Here is a 25,336-nt window from a genome sequence, read left to right as displayed (position 1 = left end):
GCAGATCTCGTTCCGTCTTTTTTTCCTTTCAGCTAAAGTGGCCTGAGCGCGCAGGACATTTAGCGTCACATTATGGTCCACAAAAATATTGTAAGGCACTGGAATTTTGATTCTAATTAAACACGTCGTATTTTGTTTTTCAATCGATCCACATTGTGTAATTGTTCAAGGCACAGATGTATTTGAAAGCGTAATTGGTCCGTCGAGAGAGAAAATTGAACAGATCTGAAGAAATGTAAAGGAAACGTAAGCTGTGCTCACCACGTGAATGCTTTTTTTGTTTTTCAGAATTTCTTTTTAGAAAAACTTGAATTGGGAAAAGTAGACCTCTAGAAAGGGCAACAGCAAACTGCCCTAACAGCTCAGTTGTAGTTACGTCTGTATCTGCCATTGATGCTTCACAATCATCATCTGTCCCTGTAATAACAAAAACTAATTTGGACCACGGCTTTAAGAAATAGAAAAACAGAGTCAGATAAAAAGAAAGCACCTTACAGTCACTGTAGGCCTATCAGAACAGTATCGAATGCAAACCTATCGATTTCCAAACTGATTCAGATTATGTAGTTAAGCAAAAAATCAACAAACAAAATCGACTTCAAAACAGTACTGTAGTGAAGTTTATATGGCCACTTCAGAAGCATAAATGTCATTCAGCTTTGACATTCCTTCACTGTAGACAACAATTAAACTGACACTGAATCCTCGCTTAAGGTCAGCATGTGCGAGCCAGTATTGCACAATCTGCCATAAACGCCAATGTATACTTAACACAAAATCAAATGTACAAATACACAATTTGTAAGAATCTGACCCATGCATTTTTGATCATCTGCGTATCAACTCACGATAACTAACTTTAGATAGAAAAAGATGCCATTAATTACTGTTAATGAACATTATCTATTTAAGGTACTAGGTGATTTACTTTTTTTTAAAATCAATTTATGCTTTTTTTTTTTTCTTTCTTGCTTTTTTTTTCTTTTTTTTTTTTTACTGAAGTAAAACAAATGATGAAATGTAGTAGAAAAGAAATAACAACAATACAGGTCTTTGGTAAAACTGCAAAAAATGGGCCTAAGTCCATTACTGTTGTAAGCAAAAGCCATTGGCATAGTCCTGTTGTTGACTCAGTTAGAGGATTAATGTCCTACTGAATGAAATATTAAAGCAAAAATCCATCCAAAAACAGAATTCCTGCCACTCATAATGCTGGACTCTGTCTCAGTTTCATGTCGTCTTGGTGCTCTGACCTGTCATTTATAGCTTCGGGCAAGACCGCTGCAGGCTGATCTGTCCCAATACTTGTTCAAGCCATTACTTGAATTCTGTTCAAGGGTAAATTTTCCCTTTACAATACATATTTGGACAGCTACTAGAACACCACTTTGGTTCGTTTTAAGATTTTTTACACTAGACATCATTAATTTAGTTGGTTTCACAGGCAAAAAACAAACAAAAAAAAAAAAGACCAAAGGACCCTGTGAATTAGCTGCACCGTACACTGCTATCCAGTGTATGGGGGAAAGAAAGTCAACAAAAATACATTTACCTTCAATTAATTCAAAAAAAGGGACAATCTACAGTAGTACAGGCCCATGACATCATTCCAAATGATTTACAAAAGTACTGAAACTTTGACTCAAATTGATTTACAAATGAATAATTCAATCAAAAAAAAAAGATTAAGTCAAGTTAGATGCAGAAGACAGATTATTTCATAGTTTCTGAAATCTGAGCTGTGGATGCACAACAACATTCAAACATCTAAATGTATAACAACAAACTACATTAATACCTTTTCCAGTAGCAGCGAAGCTTGCAGAAGTTATTAAGCCTTAACTACACTAAAATAAGTCAATACAAATATTCTGGCAGTGTGACACAGTGCGAACATGTTTTTTTTTTTTCCCGTTTTTTTTTTTTTAAGCTGGTTAATATATCGCATAACATGCAATACCAGAAGTGTTTAGCCTGCCTTTTATGCTGTAATATAACCATGAAAATGCTAAAATACCATAACCTTTTCTTGATATTTTTCCTCTGAGTTGCTTAATTGTCATTTGTGAGAATGTAAACAATGCATTTTCCCATATTTATAAGTAGCAAAAAGTGTACCTGGAGATAAATGATTTTCTACTGAATTTAAAGCAAGAATAAAAAGATTTTTTTTTTGTTGTTTTTTTTTAACACAGTAGAAGGTCATTTCAATTAGAGGAACCTAAGCACAAATCCAACCTACAAGTTAACGATGGAATTCTTCATTCACTGCAGAATTATTACAATAAAAACAAACTGAAGTTACTGAACTGCTTACATAGCGGTTTTTTTTGTACGTTGCAATACAAATTTGTGTGTCCTATGTTTGCATACTCCCAAACGTTAAATTGAAAAACCTAATTTCAAAGACTGAAGCTGCACCAAAAGAGCACCACAACCAAAGGAATGAGTGGGTGGGCGGGGAGTCGGAGGGGAGGCTCGTTTCTAAGGGTGAAGTCAGGACACAGGCACTGACAATGTTCGTCTTCAATTATCTGCTGAGGAAATACTTAATGGGATTTGGCCAAATACGCTGGCATATACTCATATATACACATATAGTCATACACATGTCAATGCTTCTGCAAAGTTAAATACAAATTCCGCAGAAACCTGTGCACAAGCTTCAACTACTTGTGTTTGCTCTGACGATTCTACACATAACCTTCTCAACTAAGGCAAGGCACTTTAGAGTTAGAGGCCGATATGTTCTAGACAAGGTCAAGAGGCTAGATTCCTACAAAAAATCACCATTTCAGGCTTATAGCAAATACAATACATGCTTCTCTAATGGATAGGCTATATAAACTTCTACAAAACAAAACTAACTGATTGAATAACAGCCTTAACATGTAGCATGTGCCTTACTGATATTACAGCTGCTGGTTATGCCTAAAATGCCGTTTAAATTTGCACTTATTTGATTGAAATTTTATAAATCTAACTATGAAAGTAGAAACTATTAGGTGCTTTTCTATGAAATCTTAATATGTAGAACCATGCCATGATTTAACAATAGGAAACATGAAATATTCAAATGATGTTTCACAGTACACACAAAAGCTTCAGACATTAGCTTATGTAGAAAAGAAATGTATAAATCTAAAAAAGACACTAAAGAATACCTACAAAGCAGCTTAAAGCAAATTTTCTATATACCCTTTAATAAAGTCCCAGGTCAACAAAGTGCTTTTAATAAGAAATCAAACTTCTTCAGAAAAATTGGTCAAAATAATGATGCTTGACTGGTTGAGTTTAAAAATTGTTCATGAAAATCGATTTGGGGGTTTAACAAAACGCGGCTTTATTTAAAGAGGAACACTGTTCTGATGTGTCCGTGTTTAGTCCGATTTACTGCTGCTGATTTAAAGACGGCACCGATGCACTTAACAAATGTGTTGAGTTTCTACTTTTTTACTTTAGCTAAACTTTTTCATTTGGTGCTCAATAATAAAAGTGTACTCGGGTAGGAGAGCGCACAGCTTCTCAATGCTGTGGTGCTTTCCGGTACAATGAAGTTGATAACCAACCTCTTGTCAGTTTTAGAGGCGCCACTCTCTGTGAAATGGTGTCAGCGCTCACATTCCCCCCCTTCAGCTCCGCACTAATTAGGCTAAAACAAAACACACGACTTCTGAATTCAGTATCAGTCACTTTCAGGTGTTTGGACGTCTGGTTTTTTTTTTATTTGCTCCCAAACACTCCAGATTGGAGAAATTCTCTTGATTTACATGTATTCCTCTTTAATTAAAGAAAAAAAAAAATCTGCTTTGAGTTTTGCCCATTTTATGTTGAACATCGCCAGATTCGTTTGTGTGAACTCGTGACTTTGTTTTCAATATTTACAGTGACTTCCCAGTGAGATCCCAACCTGAAATGCCTATAGCTCCAGCAGCGGTGGCAAAATGTGATCATAACAGTGGCTTTGTCTTTGTGTTATTACGTGGGACTGCTTTAATCCACAAAAGCAGAAATGTCTACATTCTGCGATAAAAATCAGTAAGCTACAAGCATTAAGCACTCTTTGCTACTGTATTAATAAATGTTCTGATCAGAGCAACAGCAAAAATGATCTCAAAGCAGTATGTTACAAACATCGGAGGGTCTTTTTAAAAACTCTACTTTCAATTTACAACATAATATTACAGTTAGAGTGAAAGTGTTTTTTCTTTTTATTATGTGTTACAGATTTCAGATTCTAACCTAAACTTATTATTAACTTTATACACATTTCTACAGTCTTTTCTGGAAAGTTAGGGGTTGAAATGCTTTCAAATTTACTCTGGGGCAACCCGAAATGCATAAAGATGCTGCCTCAGGAGATCAGAGCTTCATCCCCACTAATGCAGAAGAGCAGTGGAGTATTTTCTAGTCAATAAAGAGCAAAACACAAGGGCATAAATATACACTCATACTCAGTCCTTGTATATACAGTAACAGCAACATGTCTATCGTTTGGGGAAAAGCATGAGTGTTTGGCCAAAATGTAAAAAATCTAAACTTGATGTATCATGACTGAAGATTTGAGAACTATAAGTTAATTTAATATTCTAATCCAAGTGCATGGCTTTTCAAACGAAAAGCAATCTGGTTGACCGACGTAACGTGGACATAAAATGAGCAAAAGCTAGAATGATTGAATCCCCTGGATGCAATGTGATTCATAATACGATCTGTTTTGTCAGTCAAACATCATTTCATCCTAAAGTAATTAGATCACTGTGCGAAACAGACATTGCTGTTTAGAAAATGTAATATCTATTAGTAGTTTTTCAAAGGGCTAATCTTTAAATAGTACCTTGAGTAATTGTACATCACCACTTCAATATTTTTGCTCTACAGTAGGGACATTCTGTTTTACTAGGTGCACAGTTCTCACATAGTACATAATGTTGGCAAGGCTGCAGAACAATGCAACGATCATGCTTTTGGCAAACTATACATTTCTTTGACTGAAGCTGATATATTACCTGTTGGGGGAAGAAAAGAATGGGTATCAGCTGCAACTTAGGAAAATACAGTTCATGCAGACTTTTCAAATAAGCATGCTTGAAGACAAACATGAATCTGAATGATAGTCTGACAAACCGTTTTAAAACTATGCAGGTGCTACAAGTGAAATGCTGTGTGTGGTCTAGGCTTTCTTACCCCATCTATAACGTCTAGGTCATTACGCAGCTGACTCTGGATGGAGTGAAGCTTTGACAAGGGGAGCTGCTCCAGCTCTCCATAGCTACGTAGAAGAGGTGTTCCAGGGGTGCGACAAAGCACATCAAAGTCCCCCTGGAGCTCTTTCAGCTTGCGCTCTGTTTCTTCCCACTTCTGTTCTGCCAGCTGCCGCTCTGCCTCGGCCGTCTTTGCTTGCTCCTTTGCTTCGTGAGCGTCTTTCTGGCAAGCTTCGCAGGCCTGGAACAAAGGTGTGTTTTGATGAAAAATGATCTATGAAGCGGGAAACCATTGTGATACACTGGAGCACGTATTACAATAAGAGTGGACTTAAAACACTGACTTGTTTGACCTGATGCCAGGCCTCCTCCCATTGCTTGATCTTTCTCTTGGCCTCATCCAGTTCTCTAAAAAGGCGGGCTAGATCAGCACTGCTGGTTGTAGAGGTGAGGCTGCTGAAAACTGGAGATGGACTTGGTGAAAAGCTGCCACTTACAAAGTCCCAAATGTTGCTAGCTCCTCCATTCAATCCTGGGTGATGACATGTTACAATGAAGACCGAGCACAAAAGTAAATTGTTAGCTGTGGTTCTGTGTGGAAATGGAACATTTTGTGAAGTTTTTTAAACCAGTGGAAGCAATGATTTAAAACTGAGAACATCTTTGTTACACCAGGCCTCTATTATCCATACTTCTGAGATGAACAAGTGATGCTTTCAGCTTATACATTTCATATTTACAACGTTTGGTTCGTTCTCATATTATTGTAACTTTTTCTCCACAATGTCTGGCACTGAAAGTTCTATTTTACCTGATATGTATGTATAAACCTGTTTAAACATTTAAGCAAAGTTGAAGGAAGTGGTTCATACTTGGGTAAAGCAAAATGCACTGTGATGCAAATGTAAATGGAGCAAAACATCTGATGCTATCAGCTCACCCAGAGAGTTCTGGGAAGAGGAGGTGGGTGTTCCCAGTAGGCCATGCTCCTGCTTTGCCAACATGTTTGAAGGTTGATTTTGCTGCGATACCGTCCCGGAGAGCAGGGACTGCGACAGAGACTGGGAGAGGGAGCTTAGCGGGGAGGTGGAGAGGGATGACGAGGAATTGAAAGAGGATGATCGTGCCAGGGAGCCGGGAATGTTAACAGGAGCAGATCCACCTAGCACCCTTTGACCTGAGGATGGAAACGTAGATAAGTGTTGCTTAAAAAAAAATACACAAATCATGATGAAACCATTTACGACCAAACTAGTTAAACAAGTCAAAGTGCTTCAACAAACTAGGTGTCCTTACTTGCAAGTCCTACACTGTTATCTTGCTCCTCTAACTCCTTATCAAGAGATGCAACATTAATGTCACTAAAGTTGAGGTCCAGTGCAGATCCTGATGGAAAATAAAGTAAATCTGACTTACATTTGACAACAAAATACACAGAGGTAGCAGTGGGCTCAACGTGTTTACCGTTGGTTTTACGTGCACTTACCTATGACAGACTCCACTGTGTTGCTCCCTGGATAGAAAGGAGTGGCTTTTGCATTCATTGTTGATAAGGTGGTGGGTGAAGAACTATCTGAGCCAATACTAGAGGCCAAGCTTGATGTTATACTAGAGGTAAAGCTTGATGCCAAAGGGTTCACCGCAGAGAATACAGTATTTTGTGTCTAAAAGGAGAGCACAAAAAGCTATTCAATTAACAATGTTGATAATTGCAGGTTTCTAATGAAATAAAACACATTAAACAATATCATCAAGTTACTATAATGTAACACAAACCTGTTTATCTTGGTCCATCAATTTTTGATCCACCTGTCCCTTGTTCTTGATCTACGAATGATCAAATAACACAGAAACAGCAAATTTCAGTGGCAAAACTTTTACATACAGACAGGTAATATTAATCAAAAGCCATTCTTATATAGCTCTTAGGCACAAGCCGAGAAAATAAAGGCCTAATGGCCTTCACCATTATCCCTGACAGAGCAATGTATGAGTTATGTGGCAGACTCTGGAGCAGCATTAAATACTGCTCATTTCTAGTAGTGCTTGTTATTGTGGTGATTTATGTCTTAACTACCTACTGAATGGCATCCAATCAGTGTCAAAACTGTGTAAACTGAGTGTGCGACTGCCTCTTGTAGCTCTAGGAATGATTATGGTACGTACTGAATGAATGAGACAGTCACATTTCACTCTGAGTAGGAGGCATTCTCCGGTAATTACAACACTAGAAAGCGGTTAAAATCAACTTTGGTGGAATTTTTACTGTGGGGCAACAAATACTCCTGGCTTTGTAATCAGTGTGAAAATATTTGTAAGTCACTCTTATTATAAGATAGAGGAAATGCAACACTGATTATAAATATATCCACAACAGCTTAGAAAATTAGACATTTTTGATAAAAGTCAAACCTCCCAAGTAGAAACTATTTAATGCTACTACCACGACATCATCATCATCATTTTGATTGTGTTTCAGAACCACTCTATGTGCAGAAGTAAACATGCTAAATCTGCACTATTTTACCAATATTATGACAGCAAAGTGTGAAATTCATGACAAAATGGCTCAAAGTGATAAAATTAAAATGACATGGCAAATAATGAATGAGAGATAAATAAACAGTGACTCAAAATAAATGCCAATGACACATTAAATGTAAAGCCCTCAGCTGTCTATGTGTTTCATTCTTCCTAAAGCTGAACAGAGCAGTCTGTGTACCTGATCCTCACGTTCAAAGCCCGGAGCTTTAGGATAGTTAGACGTCAGAGATGAGACACTGGATGTGGTGGACTCTGAACATAAACTACTGTTAGTTAAGGATTTGGGCCTGCTGATGGATCCCACTGGGGATAACAAACTGTCGCTTCCTGAGCTTGGCGTTACAGTTGAGCTATTAGAACATGAAACCTGAGAAGGAGAAGTGCACATGATCTTAATACAAGATGATCCAAAAATAACAAAGCACATAAAACCATTATCCTGGAAAGACTATGAAAGTGATGACTTTCGAATCAATTCAGACTGAACATGTAACAATAAATGAGGACTAGCTGTTTTTACTGAATTATCCTCTGAAATACTGTTTTCAATGAAAACTTGTCACTGTTCTTTCAGAACAATGTAATAATGAAATGTAAAAATGTAAAGGAAAACAGTAATAATGGCAAATAAATGTATGAAAATATACAAACAAAAGAGTGACAGCATGGTAAACAACATGTCAACAAGTTAACAACTGATCACCATTAGCTGAATGCAATTTAAGTAGCAACAACAGCAAACATCCACAAATTTGAGGAGCTCTTGAAATCAAACATTTGGATTGAGGGCATTTTGCTAAATTTTCTAAGGAAGGACTGAGAAACAGAAAGCATACACTTCCTACTTGTCCGTTGCTACTGGTTGCGCTGGTGGTGGAGTTTCCTCCACTGTTCCACTCAGTGACTGGACACTCTGAATACTGCTGAGAGCCCAGCTGAGACTGTGAACTCGACTGTATCGCTGTTAGCAACGAGCTCATGGTCTCTTCTGTTGACGGAATTCCTGAAAGGATTCAAACAAATATTAAACCTTTATGCAGCATGTAAACAACCAAAATGTAAACATTCATAACATTCAAAGATTAGCTTAACAACTTATTTCAAAATAAGTTTTAAACTCTCTGACAACGCCAGCAGGTTTGACATATATACTTTGTTTTTGTTTTTTTTAATCGCCAAATTTCCGCAACAAGAAGCTGTGTAAACAATTTTCTCTTTCAACAGTCCTTGAACAAATCATTCAACTTTCAGTTTTGTTCAGAAAAACAACCAAACCTAAGACTAAAATCTGGATATTTCAACAAAATCACTTTATGCGACAAGTCTCATTTAAAAATTGCAAAAAATAACTGCTTGAAGTTCAGAGGGCTGAAAAATGTATTCGTAGTCTATTGCAGTGTTATATAAACGACAGTATTAAGACAATCTTCCACTCACTTTCTACATGTGCAAATGCACAAAACGGTCCTCTGGGACAGTATCCAGTTTGTCGCATATCATTGCATTTGGTAGATTTGTAGATCTTGGGGAAAGAAAAAACAAGTCAGTGAGATGCACGACAGTATCAAAATAAAAACCTTTATCCTTGCAAGTATGTGAGGGTTCATTTGAAAACTGAGTGACATACATTGACCGTGACTGTGTGTGATATTTTTGAAATACAGTCATGATTATTCGGCCCTTACTAAATAGTTTGGCTTTTGAAGTTCCTCACTAAGATGAAATAGCTGTCTCAAGAGGTGAAGAACTAATTTCCCGACATTAAAATATCAACGGTTTGAAAAAAGCACTTCCAAAACAAAAAAACTAAAAAAAGATACAGCGTTATACATTGCCAACCTTTCTGGGTAAAATTGATCTCAGGGGAAGAATTTTGAAGAAGAACGTGATGCTTCAGTGTGTAAATTGAAGCTTGTTAATCATTGGACTTTCCAGCAACACAACAACCTCAAATCAACCAAAATCAACCCGTTTATTTGAGGAATTCTTCCTTAATGTTCTTGAGTGACCATTTCAATTCCTGTCTTTGAATCCCCCTGAAAATCATTGGTTGGCAGCACAGAAACTAAATGTTCCAGAATGAAAACTCCTTCTTGGAACAACCAGAAATGTTCACTGACGGGCATAAAGGTCAAAGAACAACTAGAATAAATACAGAGTTTGTATGAGGTTGAATAATTTTTTTTCATGGCCCTTTCTGGGGAAATGATTAATAAGCTCAACATTATGTTTAGCTTTTAAATCACTTGAAGGTTTATTATTAGACTTTCTTTCCTGACTTTTCACAAAGGCTTTCGTATTTGTCTTTGTCCAAGGAGTTGAATGAATTTGACTTAGACTCAACAAACGTCACTCACCTCTGGGTGAAACTGCTGTTCAGTGCGAGAGTGACAATACTGGCAACTGTCGCCACCGTCACACTTTGAAGGCTCGCCCCATTCATCACCATGTTTCACATTTGGGCAAGGAGTGGACCTGCATGCATCGAGTCAGAGCCTTTAACATTTTGCAATTACACGGCTTAATGTTTTAACGTAAACTGAATCGTAGCTCACCTATACTTGAACTTTCGTGGGTTTCGCCTTCGATCTCTACTGTTGTGGTAGTGGGGGCAAGCGTAGCCCTGTCTGCATAGTCTTGGGGGCTTAGTACACTGATCTGTTTTATAATTGGCTAAAACAAAGTTGGTATCTGCCAAAAGAGACATAATGTTTTAATATTAGCTTCTTTTTTTTTCATCATTGTGCAGAAAAATTTGAAGTTTGTTCCTTAATAACTGAATGAATTAAGCACTGAATGCAACTACCATTATTTAAGTAGGGGTTGCTCACCTTGCCACCGGGGGTCTTCTGTCAGAGTTTTCTCAATCATAGCTTGACTGGCTAGTACACCAGGCTGCAAATCAGGAATACCTTCCCCAGATCCCAACTGTCCATTTTGAAGGGCCTCTTGTGCTTGGATTTCTCTGTGTATAAAAATGTGATTATTCATTTGTATTTCTTGTTCTTCAAAAAGCAAAAAAGATAAACCTTTGAACTTAAGACACTTGGAAACAGACGAATACAGTGTGAAAGGAAATGTCTCTGTTTTTGTCAAACAATTATAATCTCAAAACACTGCTTATAGTGGACTGTTTGAAATATAGGACATTACAGTTACAAATTAGTGTAACAGAAAATGCATACATACATCTTGAAATACTAAAACAATAATGCAATAAGTACACATCGATTCTTTAAGCCAACACTTTAACACAAGCAACCCATTTTGTCAGCTGGTATCAACTAACCTCGCTCACTCTTTAAAGTCAATAAAACATGTTGAGCTGGTATTAAGTGTTCATTACTTTTCAGAAATGCACTGAGCTAAACCCTAGAACCACAGCACAAACCAAACAGTCAGTTCAAACCCACATAATACAGCTACTCTGTATCATAGGGGTTTAATGTGTGTCTAAATTGGCTGATCTGTTTGGTGCATTGTGAAGCTTTGAGAGAAAAGCAGGGATAAGAGAGGCCACTATTTGCTTTGCATGTCACCTGATATCATAGACTGGAGGTCGGAGATCATGTGGCCCATGAGCAAAAGCACAGTGGAGGCCATTCTTCACACAATGCCCTCGAGCGTCTGTCTCATGGATACAAGTGCCAGTCTTGTAATATCGTAGATGGTACTTGCGCTCTGTGTCACCAGTGGTCCGGTGTAAATATGGACAGCTAAGTAAACAAGGATACAACATTAAAATATGTCATCAGTTGATTCAAATACAACCTTTTAATGTAAATGACTTGGAATTTCAGTCAAGTAACTGAAAATATCCAAAGCACAAATCTGTCCAATATATATGCGTGTACATATATATATATATAGCACAAACAGTATGTTTTCAAATTGCATCATCGTTCTATGAGTGTAAAACACTCCTGCAGAGTGCAAGTTAAGGCAGCAGTTTGACCCAAAATGATTATCTATGTATGAAAGAGGTAAGCACTGCACTGACATTTAAAATATGGCCCAAACAATCAATTATAAGTCTACAAGGTGCATACATTTTAATACGAGGAGGATTTTTTTTTAAAGTTGCACACATTTCTTTCTTTTTTTTTACAAATTGGATTCAGGAATAAGATTTTGCTGTGAATGCAGAGCTGACACACCAACAGCGCCTCAAGAAATGTACGGCCAATAAGCCTCTTGAATAAACCCAATTTTCCTTTCTTGAGTAGCAACAGTTGCTATAGCAACACATAAGGTCATACAAAAATAGCTTCCATTAGCAGAGGAGGAATTGTGAGGATTGCAGTTCTTCATTTTCCATTAGTTTAATAATTTTTAGTTCTTTTTATACTATTCTATCTGGCTCTCAATTCACTGGTCCACCATTTTTAATTCCCTATCACACAGATACCTGCTGTCTTTATATGCTACCTGCTGAAAACTAAATGGAAATGCCATTGCCACCCCTTTTGAGAATTCTCATATGTAGTTACTGTTCCTCCAGACAGTTCAGGCAATACTTAAAGTTAATATCTTCTAGACCCACAGGTCTTCAACAAAATGTGTATAAATTGTTTTTCCACTGTGATAACCCAGAACAAAATATCCAATGCAGGACACTATGAGAATCAAACAGTTGAAAATATGAAACCTGAAACAGAAACATCTGTGTATCAAATTATTTAGCCATTGCTGAAAATAATAAAAGCAACATGAAATATAATACTTAGAGAGCAGAGCAATGCATCTCAAAGACAAAGAGATGCAACACAAAGGAAGAATTCAGGCATAAAATGTTATATCTGTTCCAAAAATGCATGCAACTAAGAGCCAATGTGAGAAGTGGTTCTTGCAATTCTGTGCTGCCAATACCTGTGATATTATTACACTTTAGAACAGAATAGAACAGAATAGAATAGAACTTGATTGATCCCTTTAGTGCAAACCTCAGGGAAATTGTTGTAAGATAAGGTAGCAAAATAACACATACTGCTCATGAAGCAATGACCAATCAAGCACATTATCCAGTGTAAAGGAATCACACTATGCACTCCTAATCTGTATTGAAAATAGATAATTTTTTCCCCATTTATCATTAGAGCACAACAACATTCCTTTCATGGTGGCCTTATATAAAACATGTGGCTTGAAATTGTCGATTTATAGCTATACTGATGCCCTTAAGCAGACAAGTAGTTTGTCCTACACACTAGTGTTTTTGTGACCACACAAAGCTGGGGAAATCAAGAGAAAAGTTTTCATGATAAATCACAGCTACAAGTTATTGTGAAATACCTCCCTGGATTGTACACATGAAATGAAAAAGCGCTGCAGTTTTACAAAGTTTGCTTCAGTCATTGTAAAAGTTGCTCTACAAAGTAATGGAGTGCAGCTTTAAAAACATAAAATAAAACACTGACTCATATATGTGCAATTATGTCCAATAAAGTTAAAGGACAATCCAAAGTAATTTAAAGGCAGCTGAGGGAAGAAACTACCACTGACTGAAAGTCTTTCATTCAATATTTGTTCCACTGAGCTACAAAGATCCCAAACACCAGAACATCTGTCATCTGTCAGCAGCTGCATGATCAAAACACTGACATGCCTGGAGGCACAGACTTACTCATCTCCATCCGGGCAGATGCCTGTGGTCTCGTCGTATTTCGTGCAGTACACGTCGGGGCTGTAGTTAAAAGTTCCGTCTCTCCTCCTTATGGGTCTTCTTCGTCGCTGGTTGAGAAAATGCCAATGAAAGCACGTAAAGGGTCTGTGCTGCGTACACTTGTGCTGGAGGAACAACGGGCACTGCTCTGTCCTGAACTCCTTCAAGTATCTGAAACACCGAGGAACAAACAACAAGGCAGTGTCACGAAACGGGGTTTAAACGCATTAACAAGTGAGTTGAAATCAAAAGAAAAAGTTTCCCGAGGTGTCGTGTTACGCTACTCCTGCTGCAGCCTACGGTATATTTTGGGTCACCAACGTTAGCTCGCTATTCTCAGAGCATACTACGCTGGTTTTCCGCCGTAGCGCCGCTTCACAGCTCCTGAGCGTACGTCTATAAATGTGCGTAGCAAGAGGGAACTCAAAATAAGGCCGAGCTATTTACAAGCAGACTGGTTAGCGAGTTCCTGGCTAATCATTTAGCAGACCAAGTTGACGGTGTAATATTCAAAATATAATTCAAAACCGTCCGCTAACTATGTGAAACAAATGTAAACGAGCCCGGTAGCGGTTCATTCGCCAATTAAGTGATTTAAGACGTGCGTGTTTCCTGCATTAGCGCTGCTGTCGTTAGCGTGCCTGTCGCTGTTTGCTATGTAACGTTAGGTAGTCACAAAGCCAGGAAAAGCACCATGTTTTTAACGCACACACAACAGTTGAGGAATGCCACAAATGCAAACGCGCGAAAGGTGCGAATGCAAACGGCGCTTTCGGCAGCGGACGAAATCGCCGTTTCTTCGCAGTGGCTTTACTCACGTATAGTGGGTAGGTTTCTCGGTTTGAGGAGACGCATTGGCCGCCGTTTTCGAAACCGACGGCATTTTCAGTCAAAACAATGAATTGCGCATGCGCTCGGATCTGTTGCTCGCGTGCATGCACGTCCGCCCGCACGCCTGCGCGCTGCAAACACCAACACAGGAGCACGGGGGCGCCTGTGTGCTCGGTTTAGTGGAGTCACACAGAAAGTTAGGATGGGTTAAACTGGATGGTTTGTAAGGAAAAAAAACATCTGTAACTACAATGTACAGAAGACGGAATGAAGAATGAGTCCATCTCAAACACAGAATGTCCTGAGATCAGGTTTTTATATATCCTACTTGCAAAATGGGACACCATATATTTTGATATAAAAAGAAAAAGAGAAACTTGTGTCAACATTTCAATCTCTTAAAAACCTTACAATAAAAATACAGCAGCATAACTGAAATCCTTGTGGGTCATTCCATCTCAAATCATCAGGGGCCTTCTGCTCCATCTGTGATTTTTTTTTTCACATGAGAAATTGTTATTTAGAAAGGTAAGGTATGTGTGCAATTTTAAAACAAACAAAAATAAATCAAATTGCTCCTCAACTCACTTTCAGGATGTTTTATTTTATTTTTTTTTTTTTAAATGAAAATTGTGGTTGTGTTTAGATGACAATATCTCAGGAACTAAAAAGTTATTTCTCATCATGCCATTGATTCATAATTTGAAATAACTCTTAAAGCCACAGTACCAACCCAACGCTATTGTACAACTATTCTGTATTGTAGCGGTTTCATATATTTCTAAACTGAGCAAGTTCTATGCCAGTAATGTATTCTGGCAGAGAATTATCAAATTCCCTTTATTTTATTTTAGTTTTTGGCTGTGATTTAAAACATAATTTGCTAAGATTTCACAATTTCATATAGTGTTCATTTTGAAAAAAGAAACAACATTTAAAAAAAAACAAAAGTCTTGCCTGAGGGGCTACAAGGTGACTCAGTGGTTAGCACTGTTGCCTCGCAGCAAGAAGGTCACCAGTTTGCGTCCCGGTGAGGACGTCTGGGATCTTTCTGCGTGGAGTTCTGTCCGGGTTCTCCGGCTTACTTCCCACAGTCCAAAAACACATTGAGGTTAATTGGTGATTCTAAATTGTCCGTAGGTGTGAATGTGAGTGTGCTTGGTTGTCTGTCTCTAAGTGTAGCCCTGTGATAGACTGGTGACCTGTCCAGGGTGTCCCCTGCCTTCACCCTGAGTCAGCTGGGATAGACTCCAGCCCCCCACGACCCTAGAGAGGATTAAGCGGTGTATCGGATGGATGGGATGTCTTGCCTGAGATATATGTCAGCTGTACATCTTATGTCTTTACATATTTTATCTATTTTTTTCTTTTTGTCTTTTAAATCACTTTTTGTTTCATTTTATTTTAAACTGCTGTACAAATAAAGTCTGACTGACTGATCAAAAAAGTATTAACATAAAGAAGTCACAGCCAGGTGCAACAAGTAGTAACTGTTGTAAACTGTTTTTCAGCTTTAAGGCACAGAACAATTTTTCAGTCATCTTTGAGTGAAAAGCTGTCAGTCACAGAATGCCTATCATCTCACTTAAAAACACCATTAGAAGTATTCACTACACAAGTGAAGCAGTGACTTACACAACAACAAATGTGTGAATGAATTCCCTTGTCGCACACATTTACGTCTACTAATTAACACTGTACACGCAATTTCACACCATGTGTCTGTGGTGTGGATGCAAAGTCAATACACAATGCGTGGTATACATACAGTCCATTTGATCTGTTATGCTCTTTTTCTAGAATCAGTTTTATTTACTTGTTAATGGTTTTGTTGTTTTAACCTTAACTTAAACCTTGAGTTGCAAATTTCAGCTTTAGCTAGACTCCCTATGCTGTGCTTTTTATGTTATACAGTGTCTGTTGCATTGCTTTTTCTACTGTAATCCTGTATATATGTATATAGTCCAACATAAACACATAAAAGGAACTGATACCAGAATTAGGTTTATGTTTGATATCTGCCTCCGGTGTTTGCACTGTGAACAAAGAGTCCCATACATGTGAGAATGTCTGACTGCTTTATGTTTGTATTTGAACACATCATGTGTAAAAATCACAACTTTAATGAAGTTTGTGGAGTGGGGGAGATGTGAAAACTTCTTACTCTTTTTTTTACTTTTTGAAAATACAAATACTGTTTACTTCAACAAAAGCCTCCAGATTTACACCCATCAAGCGAGCACACTACATACTGCACTTATGAGCTGCTTGCTCATAGGGAACCCTTGTTGGGTTCTCTGTTTGAAAATCCTAAGGTCTTTACCTTGCTGTGTTAAGTGCTTTAAGATGACACATGCTGTGAATTGATGCGATATAAATAAAATTCAACTGAATTGTTTACATTGTGAGTGTGGGATAAATTTAACTGATTTTATGTTTTTTTTTGTTTTAAGTTATTTTTTTGGCCTTTTTGCCTGTATTAGATAGGACAGCTGAGAGAGAGACAGGGAAGTGGGGGAGTAGAATGGGGGAATGGGTTGCAGCAAAGGGCCATTAGCGGGATTCAAACCCATGACCACTGCATCGTAGCCTATAGCCTCTGTACATGGGTCACCAGCTCAACCAGGTGAGCTACAGCAGCCGCCTGATTTTTTGGTAGTTACACAATATTTCGGATTACTTTACAGTGTTCCAATGCCAATGCTGTAAGTCTTAATGGGTTAGACTAACAGATAAAGTTAATATTATGTAATTAAGTAAACTATATAATACCATATGCTTGTTTATTATGATGAAATGTGAAGTATTTTCCTGTATTCTAATTCTTCTTCTTCTTCTTCTTTTCTTTTTGTAATCTACTAAGCACAGAATTGTTCACTTTTTTCTCTTCATCCCCGAAGCTGCACCCCTTGCCTCCAAGATTAATTCACAAATTTGCCAACAACTATGTTTCTGTGTTCAGATTGCCTTAATAAACAATATATTGACAATAAACAAATTAAAGGTTCATTACTGACGCACTCACACCTTCAGTCCCTTTTCTTTGCTTCTGTATCTGGGAAGCTAATCAGTTCTATTTGCCTTGTATTTTCCTGTTAAGGATTTTAATGTACAAATGCAATTATACGTCTAATCCATTATTCAGCTGCTGAGGTCCACAGAGTGCACTGCCTTATAATTATGCATAAGCCCTGGACTATCCACTTGTAATTACTTTGACATGCCCCACCCACACTCAGCGTACAGACTGACAATTTCCAGCTCCTTTCTTTCATAAGAACACTTAAGGATGCTTATGTAGAATAGTATTTTTTCTACAATAGATTCAATATTTTTTTTTTTACGAGTTTTCATAAAATCAGAGATGTTGATGCAATTTAGACATGCACTATTTTGAAATTAATGTCTGAAGTTTTGTCTGTTATTACTGATATGCATGAAAAGAGTATGATACAACAACAAACCTATCTACAATCTCCAATATTATTATAATGTTGAAACATCCCCTCTTTAAACTGAAGCTATACACTAAGATATGTGTTTTGCAAAACTTCAGCATTAGATCACGTTTTTGCTCCGAACAAACTCATCACTTGTCTTTGCAATTTATTGTCCCCATAAAATCAATGTCTTTACTTATTTAGTGAGCAGCTCTTTAATATTCAATTTAGATTAGACTCATTTGGCTGCGTGACCGTGTTCATCTCCTTCTTTAGGAATGACCAGCCCAAAAATATGCATGAATGACTAAAATATATTGTATTATGCTCTGGATGGGTTTTTGCTCACAAACCAAATGTTGAAACTAGCATCATCCAGAGGAAGTATTGAATGGAGGCAGGGGGAAAAGTCACACCCTTTTTCCTCTTGTGACGTCAGCCGCCACAGACCTTTAACCTTGCTCAGTAGTCTCAGCTGCTCATGCAGTTCACTGTCAAGCTCTTCTCACAGTATGTCAGATGTGTGTGTGCAGATGTGTACAGATGTGTGTGCGCGGGTGATATAAAGATGTTCTTTTGCCTCTCCTCCAGGGCCCAACATAGAGGGTCTTGGCGCTGCTGTCAAGGTGTTGCTTGTTTATGTCAATGAAATTGACAGCCGTCGTTGCATTATTACCTCCCTGTCTTCCTGTTTTCGTGCCCTCGGTGGCACTAAAAGAGCCATGGGCTGTTTGCAGAAGATTATGTAGCCTTCACGCGTTTAAATCCACATGCAAATTACAAATATGCAAGCCGTACCTAAACCTGTCTCTGTTAAAGGTAATACTTAAAAAGACAGAAGCTGAATGTCCTGCTGCAAAATGAGGATAAGGAACACACAACTGTGTAATGGAAACATCAATCAAAACAATCTTTAGTGTCGTACGCCACATTGTGTTTTGCATTTTTGCAGACTTCTCATAAACAATCGCTTAAACAATCCTCGGCGCTGCTTTCCCAGGCTGCCGGGACTGTTACAGCTGGAATAACAGTTTGTGGTTTGGACTCCTGTTTTTTTCCAGTCACGCCATTATCTCTGACTGCCTCGTGCACAAACAGACCCACCGCAGGCTGGCAATATACCGATCTGTTTTACTAATATACTAGGTGTGATTGTGATTCCTGTGCTCTTTTGGTCTTTGCTCTATAAAACACCCACCTCTTTATTACTACTGATGCACTGAACCTGTTGTACATGATACTGTATAGGGGTTTTTGTGCAAAATACAAATGGAAATTTTGAATTCTGTTAGATTTCATTGAAAGACAGATGACTAGAACCACTTTTAAAATGAATAAATCAGCGCCATATCAAGAATTTATAATGTTTGCACTGAGTGATCAGTGAGAGGCTATAAACCTTTATATAACAGGTTTTAAAAACCTCTGCTCTCGAGAATTTAGTAGGATACAATATAAAATCAGTGTTTTGCACCTGTGTAGCCTGGTAATCTGCATTAAATTAACCTTTGGTCAATGTCTTAATGAGCATCTTTGTTTTGCCAAAAGCATTTTACTGATTTGGAAGTGATGATAGAGTCTGCAAGGGCAGTCTGGAATATACTGACTGACCAAATTATGTTACATGGTTTGATTTTAGTATTTATATTGAATTTTTGTGTTCCTGGCTCACAAAAAACAAGCCACACGCATGCAGATGAAGTCTTAAATGAACAAAACATTGCATGTCATAGTCTAACCATTTATATCCCACGTTGCACATTGCTGTTTATCAGTCTAATTTATGTTAAAGAATAAAAGAATGAGGTGGCTCCATGATGGTAGCTCTGAATGATGTGTTTACTCAGTCCCATCTTCTCCTGGCAAAACAACACCTGCCTCTTTGCTCCACCATAACACTAACAGGAACTGACAAGTGGAGCAATAAATTGGTGAACTGCAGCCATATTTGAAGTGAGCGCTCACTGGTTCTCACATTTGTCTCAATTTATGAGCTCGGACGTCAGATTTTGAAGATGAAGTCCACAAAAATTGCATCTGATGTGGCCTTAACCTCACCCCGAAGCTTGACTGTGACCAAAATATTGTATAACAAGTAAGAAATAAAGGCCATACATTACCCTGCATTTATTCCAATCTGGATTTATTTTAAATACTGTTTGTTTCCTTGAAACAAACTTGTCGTCATTAGTGTATCAACAACTTCCATTTATATTCCTGGAAAAGCAGCCCATCTTTATTTCTAAAAAGAAAAAGGCAATTTTGTGAAAATTTCTTTTGCACAGTACAATCAAAGTTTGGCTTAAATGTTCTTTCAAAAGAAGAAAAACAATTGAAAAGGATGAATAAACTGTAATGTTTTAGACAGGACAGGACAGGCACTGCTACTTCTTTGCCATTACTTATTAATTGGTATTATAATGTTACTGCTTTGACACAGCCTTCATTTTGGCAGGGGGTGTTAAAGTGTTGTCGGTGTTGCAGATGCCATTTATGTGTGAGTTGCCATCTTTACTTTTGACATTACGTAAGCACGTATGAGTTTAACTGAAGTGACCCCTCTACTGCGGCTCAAACAGCTCGCCTGATTAGATTCACTGTGATGCAGCGCTTCCTTTATGCATCTCACTTTGTTGTGACGCAACCTTTGTTATTCGTACAGGTTATCCCACATGCATTAGAGATATTCTGGAAGATCTGCGTTATGGATCACACAGTGTAACATGATTGGCCGTCCACCACAAAAGCTGTCATCTTCTCATTTGTTAACTGGTTACCTTTGCTTCTTGGCTGTACTTCAAGGGCAGATGCTGACATTTTGCTAGACAGTGGCATTTCATTTGCTGTTGCCTGCCGTGACACACTGCTTACTTTTTTGAAAAGAATAACACACCAACTACGCTGAAAGAAAAACAACTGAATGTGCATATTAACATGAAAATAGCTTTTATGTACTGTATGTGCATTCGTCATCTACTATAAAGATACATCAAATCATTTTCATCCTTCTTTGGGTGTACATTCTTGGTGCTTTTTTTTTTTTTGTTTTTGTTCAGAAAGTGAGCAGGTGAACTGAGGGGCCGGTACAACTACCGCATGAGGCAAAGCTAAATAACAGTTGAAGAAAACTGATATATAACTTTGATATGAAGAAGTTTGTGCAGTCAGTCATTTGCCTTGCTTATCGCAGTCACACCTCTGACACTTCGCTCCTGACAGGGAGGTGTAAATCAAGGCCGTGGTGGCAGAAGCGGTTCACTACTGACCAGCTGGCTTTCTGCTTAATGAAGAGACGCAGCTTGTCCCTGAAGGTTTCCCCGAGAAAACTATAGATGATGGGGTTGAGGCAGCTGTTGGAGAAAGCTGCCAGGTTAACAATGTGGCCTGTGAGTGGGTAGTCATGCCACAGGGTGGTAGCAGTCCTCTGCGATGGGTCAGCCGTGCCCTGCAGCAGCTGGATGCTGATGAAGACGTTTTCCGGCAGCCAACAGATGAAGAACACCAGAACCACCACCACAATCATGCGCAGGGCCTTCTGCCGCCGTGGCCACAATCCACGGTGCTTCTGGGCCCTCATGAGGATTCGCCCAATCAGAGAGTAGCATAGACCAATGATGGAGAAGGGCACCAAAAATCCAATGGTTACCTCCAGCCATTGAATCTCAAAGACGTTGGCAAAGCAGAAGTGCACCTCGCCCCTGTGCTGGGTCTGCACGATGGTGAAGGGGAGAAGGGTGGCCAGGATGGAGGCCATCCAGATGAGGCCACAGCTGAGCTTGGCGTGCTGCATAGTCCTCAGCGGGCTGCTGCTCATGGAACTAGCCAAGGCGATGTATCTGTCGAAGCTCATCCACGTGAGAAAGAAGATGCTGCTGTACATGTTGACCTGCAGGAAAAGGGACATGAAGGTGCAGAGGACGGCGTAGTCATAATACTTTTCGTTCAGATTGAAGACCTCTATGAGGGAATCTGCCACCAGGATGAGGTCAGCCACAGCCAGGTTAACAAAGTAGAGATCAGGGATGGTCATCTTCTCTCTGTGGTTCAGGTTCACCACCAGGATTAAGATGTTCCCGATAAATCCAATAGGAAACAGGAGGATGGTGTACAGGCAAGACAGGAAGAGACCAATAATGTAAGACTGGTATTTTTCTGAGTCTTCACTCAAATCTGTAGTGTTGTACTCATACGAAGTGTTCAGTTGTTCTGTACTGTTAACGTATATCCAGATCAAAGAAGATGTCTGCCCTTCCATAGTGGCTGTGCTCGGCCTGTCTTAAATCATTCGCCACATGTAAGTCTCCTGTAGCTGCTACATCATTAAACCGTGTTAGTTCCCAGTTTTGTCTCTTTAAAGGGTGAATCATCTATGCTGCGTTGACATGCTGACAGAAGTCAGATGAGTGCAGCGAGACATTTATGGCTTGTTTGCCTCCATGCTGACATCAAGTATCATCTACCAATAAATTCTTGATGCGAAACAAATGCCCCTTCATGTCTTAAAACCACCTTTGCCTGATGACTCACATCATTCAGATATCCAAACTGTGTTCCTGAGATTAGTGGGTGGCTTTCTTTCTCCTCTTTTGAGTCATCTGATTTGAGTGCTGCTTTGTCTCCCCCAAGTCCACGTGCATCTTTATTCAGCGAACCTCGGCCAGAGACGCTATTGCTGTGACACCTGAGCTGTGGAGTAGAGAGAGGGGAAAAAAAAGTCACAACATGATGGATAATTAAGGATAATAGGGGCAAAGCCGGAAAAAGAGCAGTCAGAATCCCAATTATGATACAGAGGAGGCACCGTAGTTGTTGTCGTTCTTCACAAAAGTCTTCAGTCAAGATCAAATATGAAATTACATAACTCCGCCTTGAAGAGAGTTTTTATGGGGTCTAAAACGGATGACAGGGAACTAGGTAAGCACATTAACATTCAAGCTTCAGACTTAAACAGATGCATTGAAATCCTCCTTCAAAATCCTCAACCAATCCAAGCTCCCCCGAACAGGTTTGTCCAGACTTAATGACTATTAACTTGTGAAAAAAAAACTGCCTTCAACATTTAACAAACTTTGGTGTTTCGACGGTTCAAGTCATCCAAACATCAGTTTGTAAAATTAATGCACGTTTGTCTTTTTGGCTTGTATTTTTCATTTATGGGAGCCTTTTACATTAGTAAGTACCCTCATCTTTGTTGATGATCTTCAGGGCCCCAAATCTCAGACTTTCTCTTGGCGATAGAAAGACTATATTCTGTTTGGCAAACATGACCTTTAGCAAACATTCACCGCCCTGAGGGTTTCTTTTTCACTGGAGGAAACTCTCTGCAATATTAATGCGTGCTTATTAAAATTAGTCTTCGCAGCAGTATTTCAGGACATGCACATGAAAGCAAAAAAACAAAACAAAACAAAAAGTGTATGTACAGGCAAGAAAATCCTACAAAAGTGCAAAACATGTATTGTACTTCTAAAATATTTGCTTTAAATCTCTCCAGTCTTCAATTAAAAAGAAAATAAACATCACAAATAGATTTTTCAAGGACAGTACAAAGCACACAAATATGCTAAATGAGGAATATGAAATTGAGTGAAGCAGTTCTAAGTCATACTCTAAGTTTTAGCTAATCTTTCAGGGGAATTTTTAGTTTTTGTCCTGAGCTTGTTTTAAATTCAAGGAGCTCTACGATAACAGCGCTCTCTCGGAAAACACTGAGGCACTCCAGACGAGTAATGAAGCAAGGTTAAGAGCTGGTTGATGACATAATACGCAAGTTGTGCAACTAAATTTACAAGATGTGAGAAAAATGCTCCACCTACGCTGAAACTGAACAGACACCTTGTTAACTGTAAGTTGATAAATGCAAGAACTCCAGCACAGTTGGTGTATCACCTTCCTAATGCAACCTGTCGTTGTTTTGAGACACTAATAGAGACAAAACTCTGCACCATGACTACAAATAGCAACGAGGATGTGGTAATCAAAGAGTACACTTACTTAATTTGGGATTTATTGCTCCTCCATTCTTGTCCGGTGCAGAAGTCACAAAGCCAGAGATTTGTAAATCCCATGTCCGGGCTTCTCTTCTGCACCACCTGCTGTTTGGCCCAACCCTGTCTGGAGATGAGAGGAGGGCGGGAGAGACAGAAAGGCAAGAGATGATCTGTCACCCGTGGTTTGTCACTAAGCTTCATCGGATTCGCTGCCTCTTTTCTTGTTTTTTTTTTTTTGTCCAGTTTGTGGTCTCAGGGTTTTGCAGGAACTGAACTGAACTGAACAGGAACTGGCAGAGTACTGATTTTAAAGACAAGTTCGGACAGCGAATAAGTGCACTGTGGAGATGACCAGGTTGTGTTGTTATGGAAACCACTTACATTTTTTGCGGTATTTGTTCACCTGTGGTTGTCTTGCTCTCGAACTTAAAGGCTGAGTAAACACACTGTTGGTGACCTTTGTTTTCCATTGATGTGTTTGGAATATAGTTTGATTATTGATTTCCACGCTGAACAAAAGACACTGCTCCTTGCTTATTTAATGTTCAATGTTAATGCTACAATTACATTCTGATGAGACTTAAAAAACTATGAGCCTTCACTCTCAATAAGTGGGAAACAGAACAGGCTCTTTGCTCCTGGGCAAGGAGTAACATTAACATCATTTAAGTTAATCCATGTGTCCAAACTGTGACGATAGAGACCTGTTTGATGTGGAGTCGGCGAGTGTGGAGATTCTTTGACAGCTGGGATGGAGTAACTGCAGATGCCTGCAATAATTGCAGAAACACAATAACCATCTGCCACGAGACAGCTATATATATTGATACTGAGCAGAGGTTGCAGTAAGGCGTAGTTGTAAAACTAAAAGATGTTACACAAGATATTGATTTAATTTCTCTGAGCATAATCTCACAAGTCTAATCAGGTCCAGGTAGATTTATTCCCAAATGATCAGTAAGCAGCTGCAAAAACAAATAACGTCGGGATCCTCAAATAAAACTGGATGAATCATTAAGAATAGAAAAATCTAACAAGAATTAAAGGACGGCAGAGAAGGAAAGGGTGTCCCATGACAGAGGAGTTTTTAGCTCTCCTACAAAAGACCAAACCTGACCTCGCAAGGTGGGAGGTCACTTCATTCAGACATAGCCAGAGGGGAGAGAGAGGAGTCAAGGCCAAGTTCTGGATCCTTGCCTGGAGGTATGAGGTTGCAGCTCCTTTGGGAGGGCTGTGCACCAGCTCCAGAGCTTCGAATGTGATACAGCAGCAGCAGAGAGCCAACAGAATGAGTGTATATCAGTGGTTTGAAGACAGGGCAGGTCATGGAACTCTCTGTGTCCATACCTCGAGTTTGGGCTGAATGACTGCTCGGTACAGTGACACATGGCAGACGTGCTTGTGTATGTATCTAATGCACCCTTGCAATAAGGTGGGCCATGTACACTGCTCACTCCTATGCGCTGCTCAGTCCAGTCACTTTACCTTAAGTTGTAGGAAGAGTGTCATCCAGGTCATGGTCATCCTATACTGTAAAAAAATAATCCTGTAAAAAAAAATGATGAAAATACAAGAGTTTGGATTAATGTAATGTTCAAAAGGTAAAAAACTGTGAGAATAACATCAAATACCAGTGATGAAACAGCTTCATTTAATGGTGACACA

The 25,336-nt window shown here is 38.8% G+C and overlaps 2 protein-coding genes across 3 annotated transcripts; both read right to left on the bottom strand.

Annotated features, from left to right (window-relative positions):
* Positions 1-1,543: 1,543 nt before the first annotated feature.
* Positions 1,544-14,308, bottom strand: unkl (unk like zinc finger). 2 transcript variants are annotated; one of them, XM_008297136.1, is made up of 16 exons: positions 14,229-14,308; positions 13,372-13,581; positions 11,288-11,464; positions 10,580-10,713; positions 10,304-10,439; positions 10,106-10,223; positions 9,186-9,270; positions 8,585-8,751; positions 7,927-8,115; positions 6,981-7,031; positions 6,691-6,868; positions 6,501-6,590; positions 6,145-6,381; positions 5,549-5,736; positions 5,188-5,445; positions 1,544-5,009 (listed from the first exon to the last, which is right to left on the bottom strand). In XM_008297136.1, exons 1-16 carry the CDS (start codon positions 14,291-14,293, stop codon positions 4,854-4,856), a joined length of 2,439 nt encoding a protein of 812 aa, XP_008295358.1. In that variant the 5' UTR covers positions 14,294-14,308; the 3' UTR covers positions 1,544-4,853. The 2 variants fall into 2 exon arrangements, with proteins under 2 accessions (XP_008295358.1, XP_008295359.1); XM_008297137.1 differs by having other exon boundaries at positions 8,594-8,751.
* Positions 14,309-20,871: 6,563 nt separating this feature from the next.
* Positions 20,872-21,936, bottom strand: gper1 (G protein-coupled estrogen receptor 1). Its single transcript, XM_008297135.1, has one exon. It carries the CDS (start codon positions 21,934-21,936, stop codon positions 20,872-20,874), a length of 1,065 nt encoding a protein of 354 aa, XP_008295357.1.
* Positions 21,937-25,336: the final 3,400 nt, after the last annotated feature.

This window comes from Stegastes partitus, unplaced genomic scaffold (assembly GCF_000690725.1).
Source record: "Stegastes partitus isolate 25-593 unplaced genomic scaffold, Stegastes_partitus-1.0.2 Scaffold1193, whole genome shotgun sequence".
NCBI lineage: Eukaryota > Metazoa > Chordata > Actinopteri > Pomacentridae > Stegastes > Stegastes partitus.
Note: the sequence above shows the minus strand (reverse complement) of the source record. Positions and strands in the feature narration are given on the sequence as shown.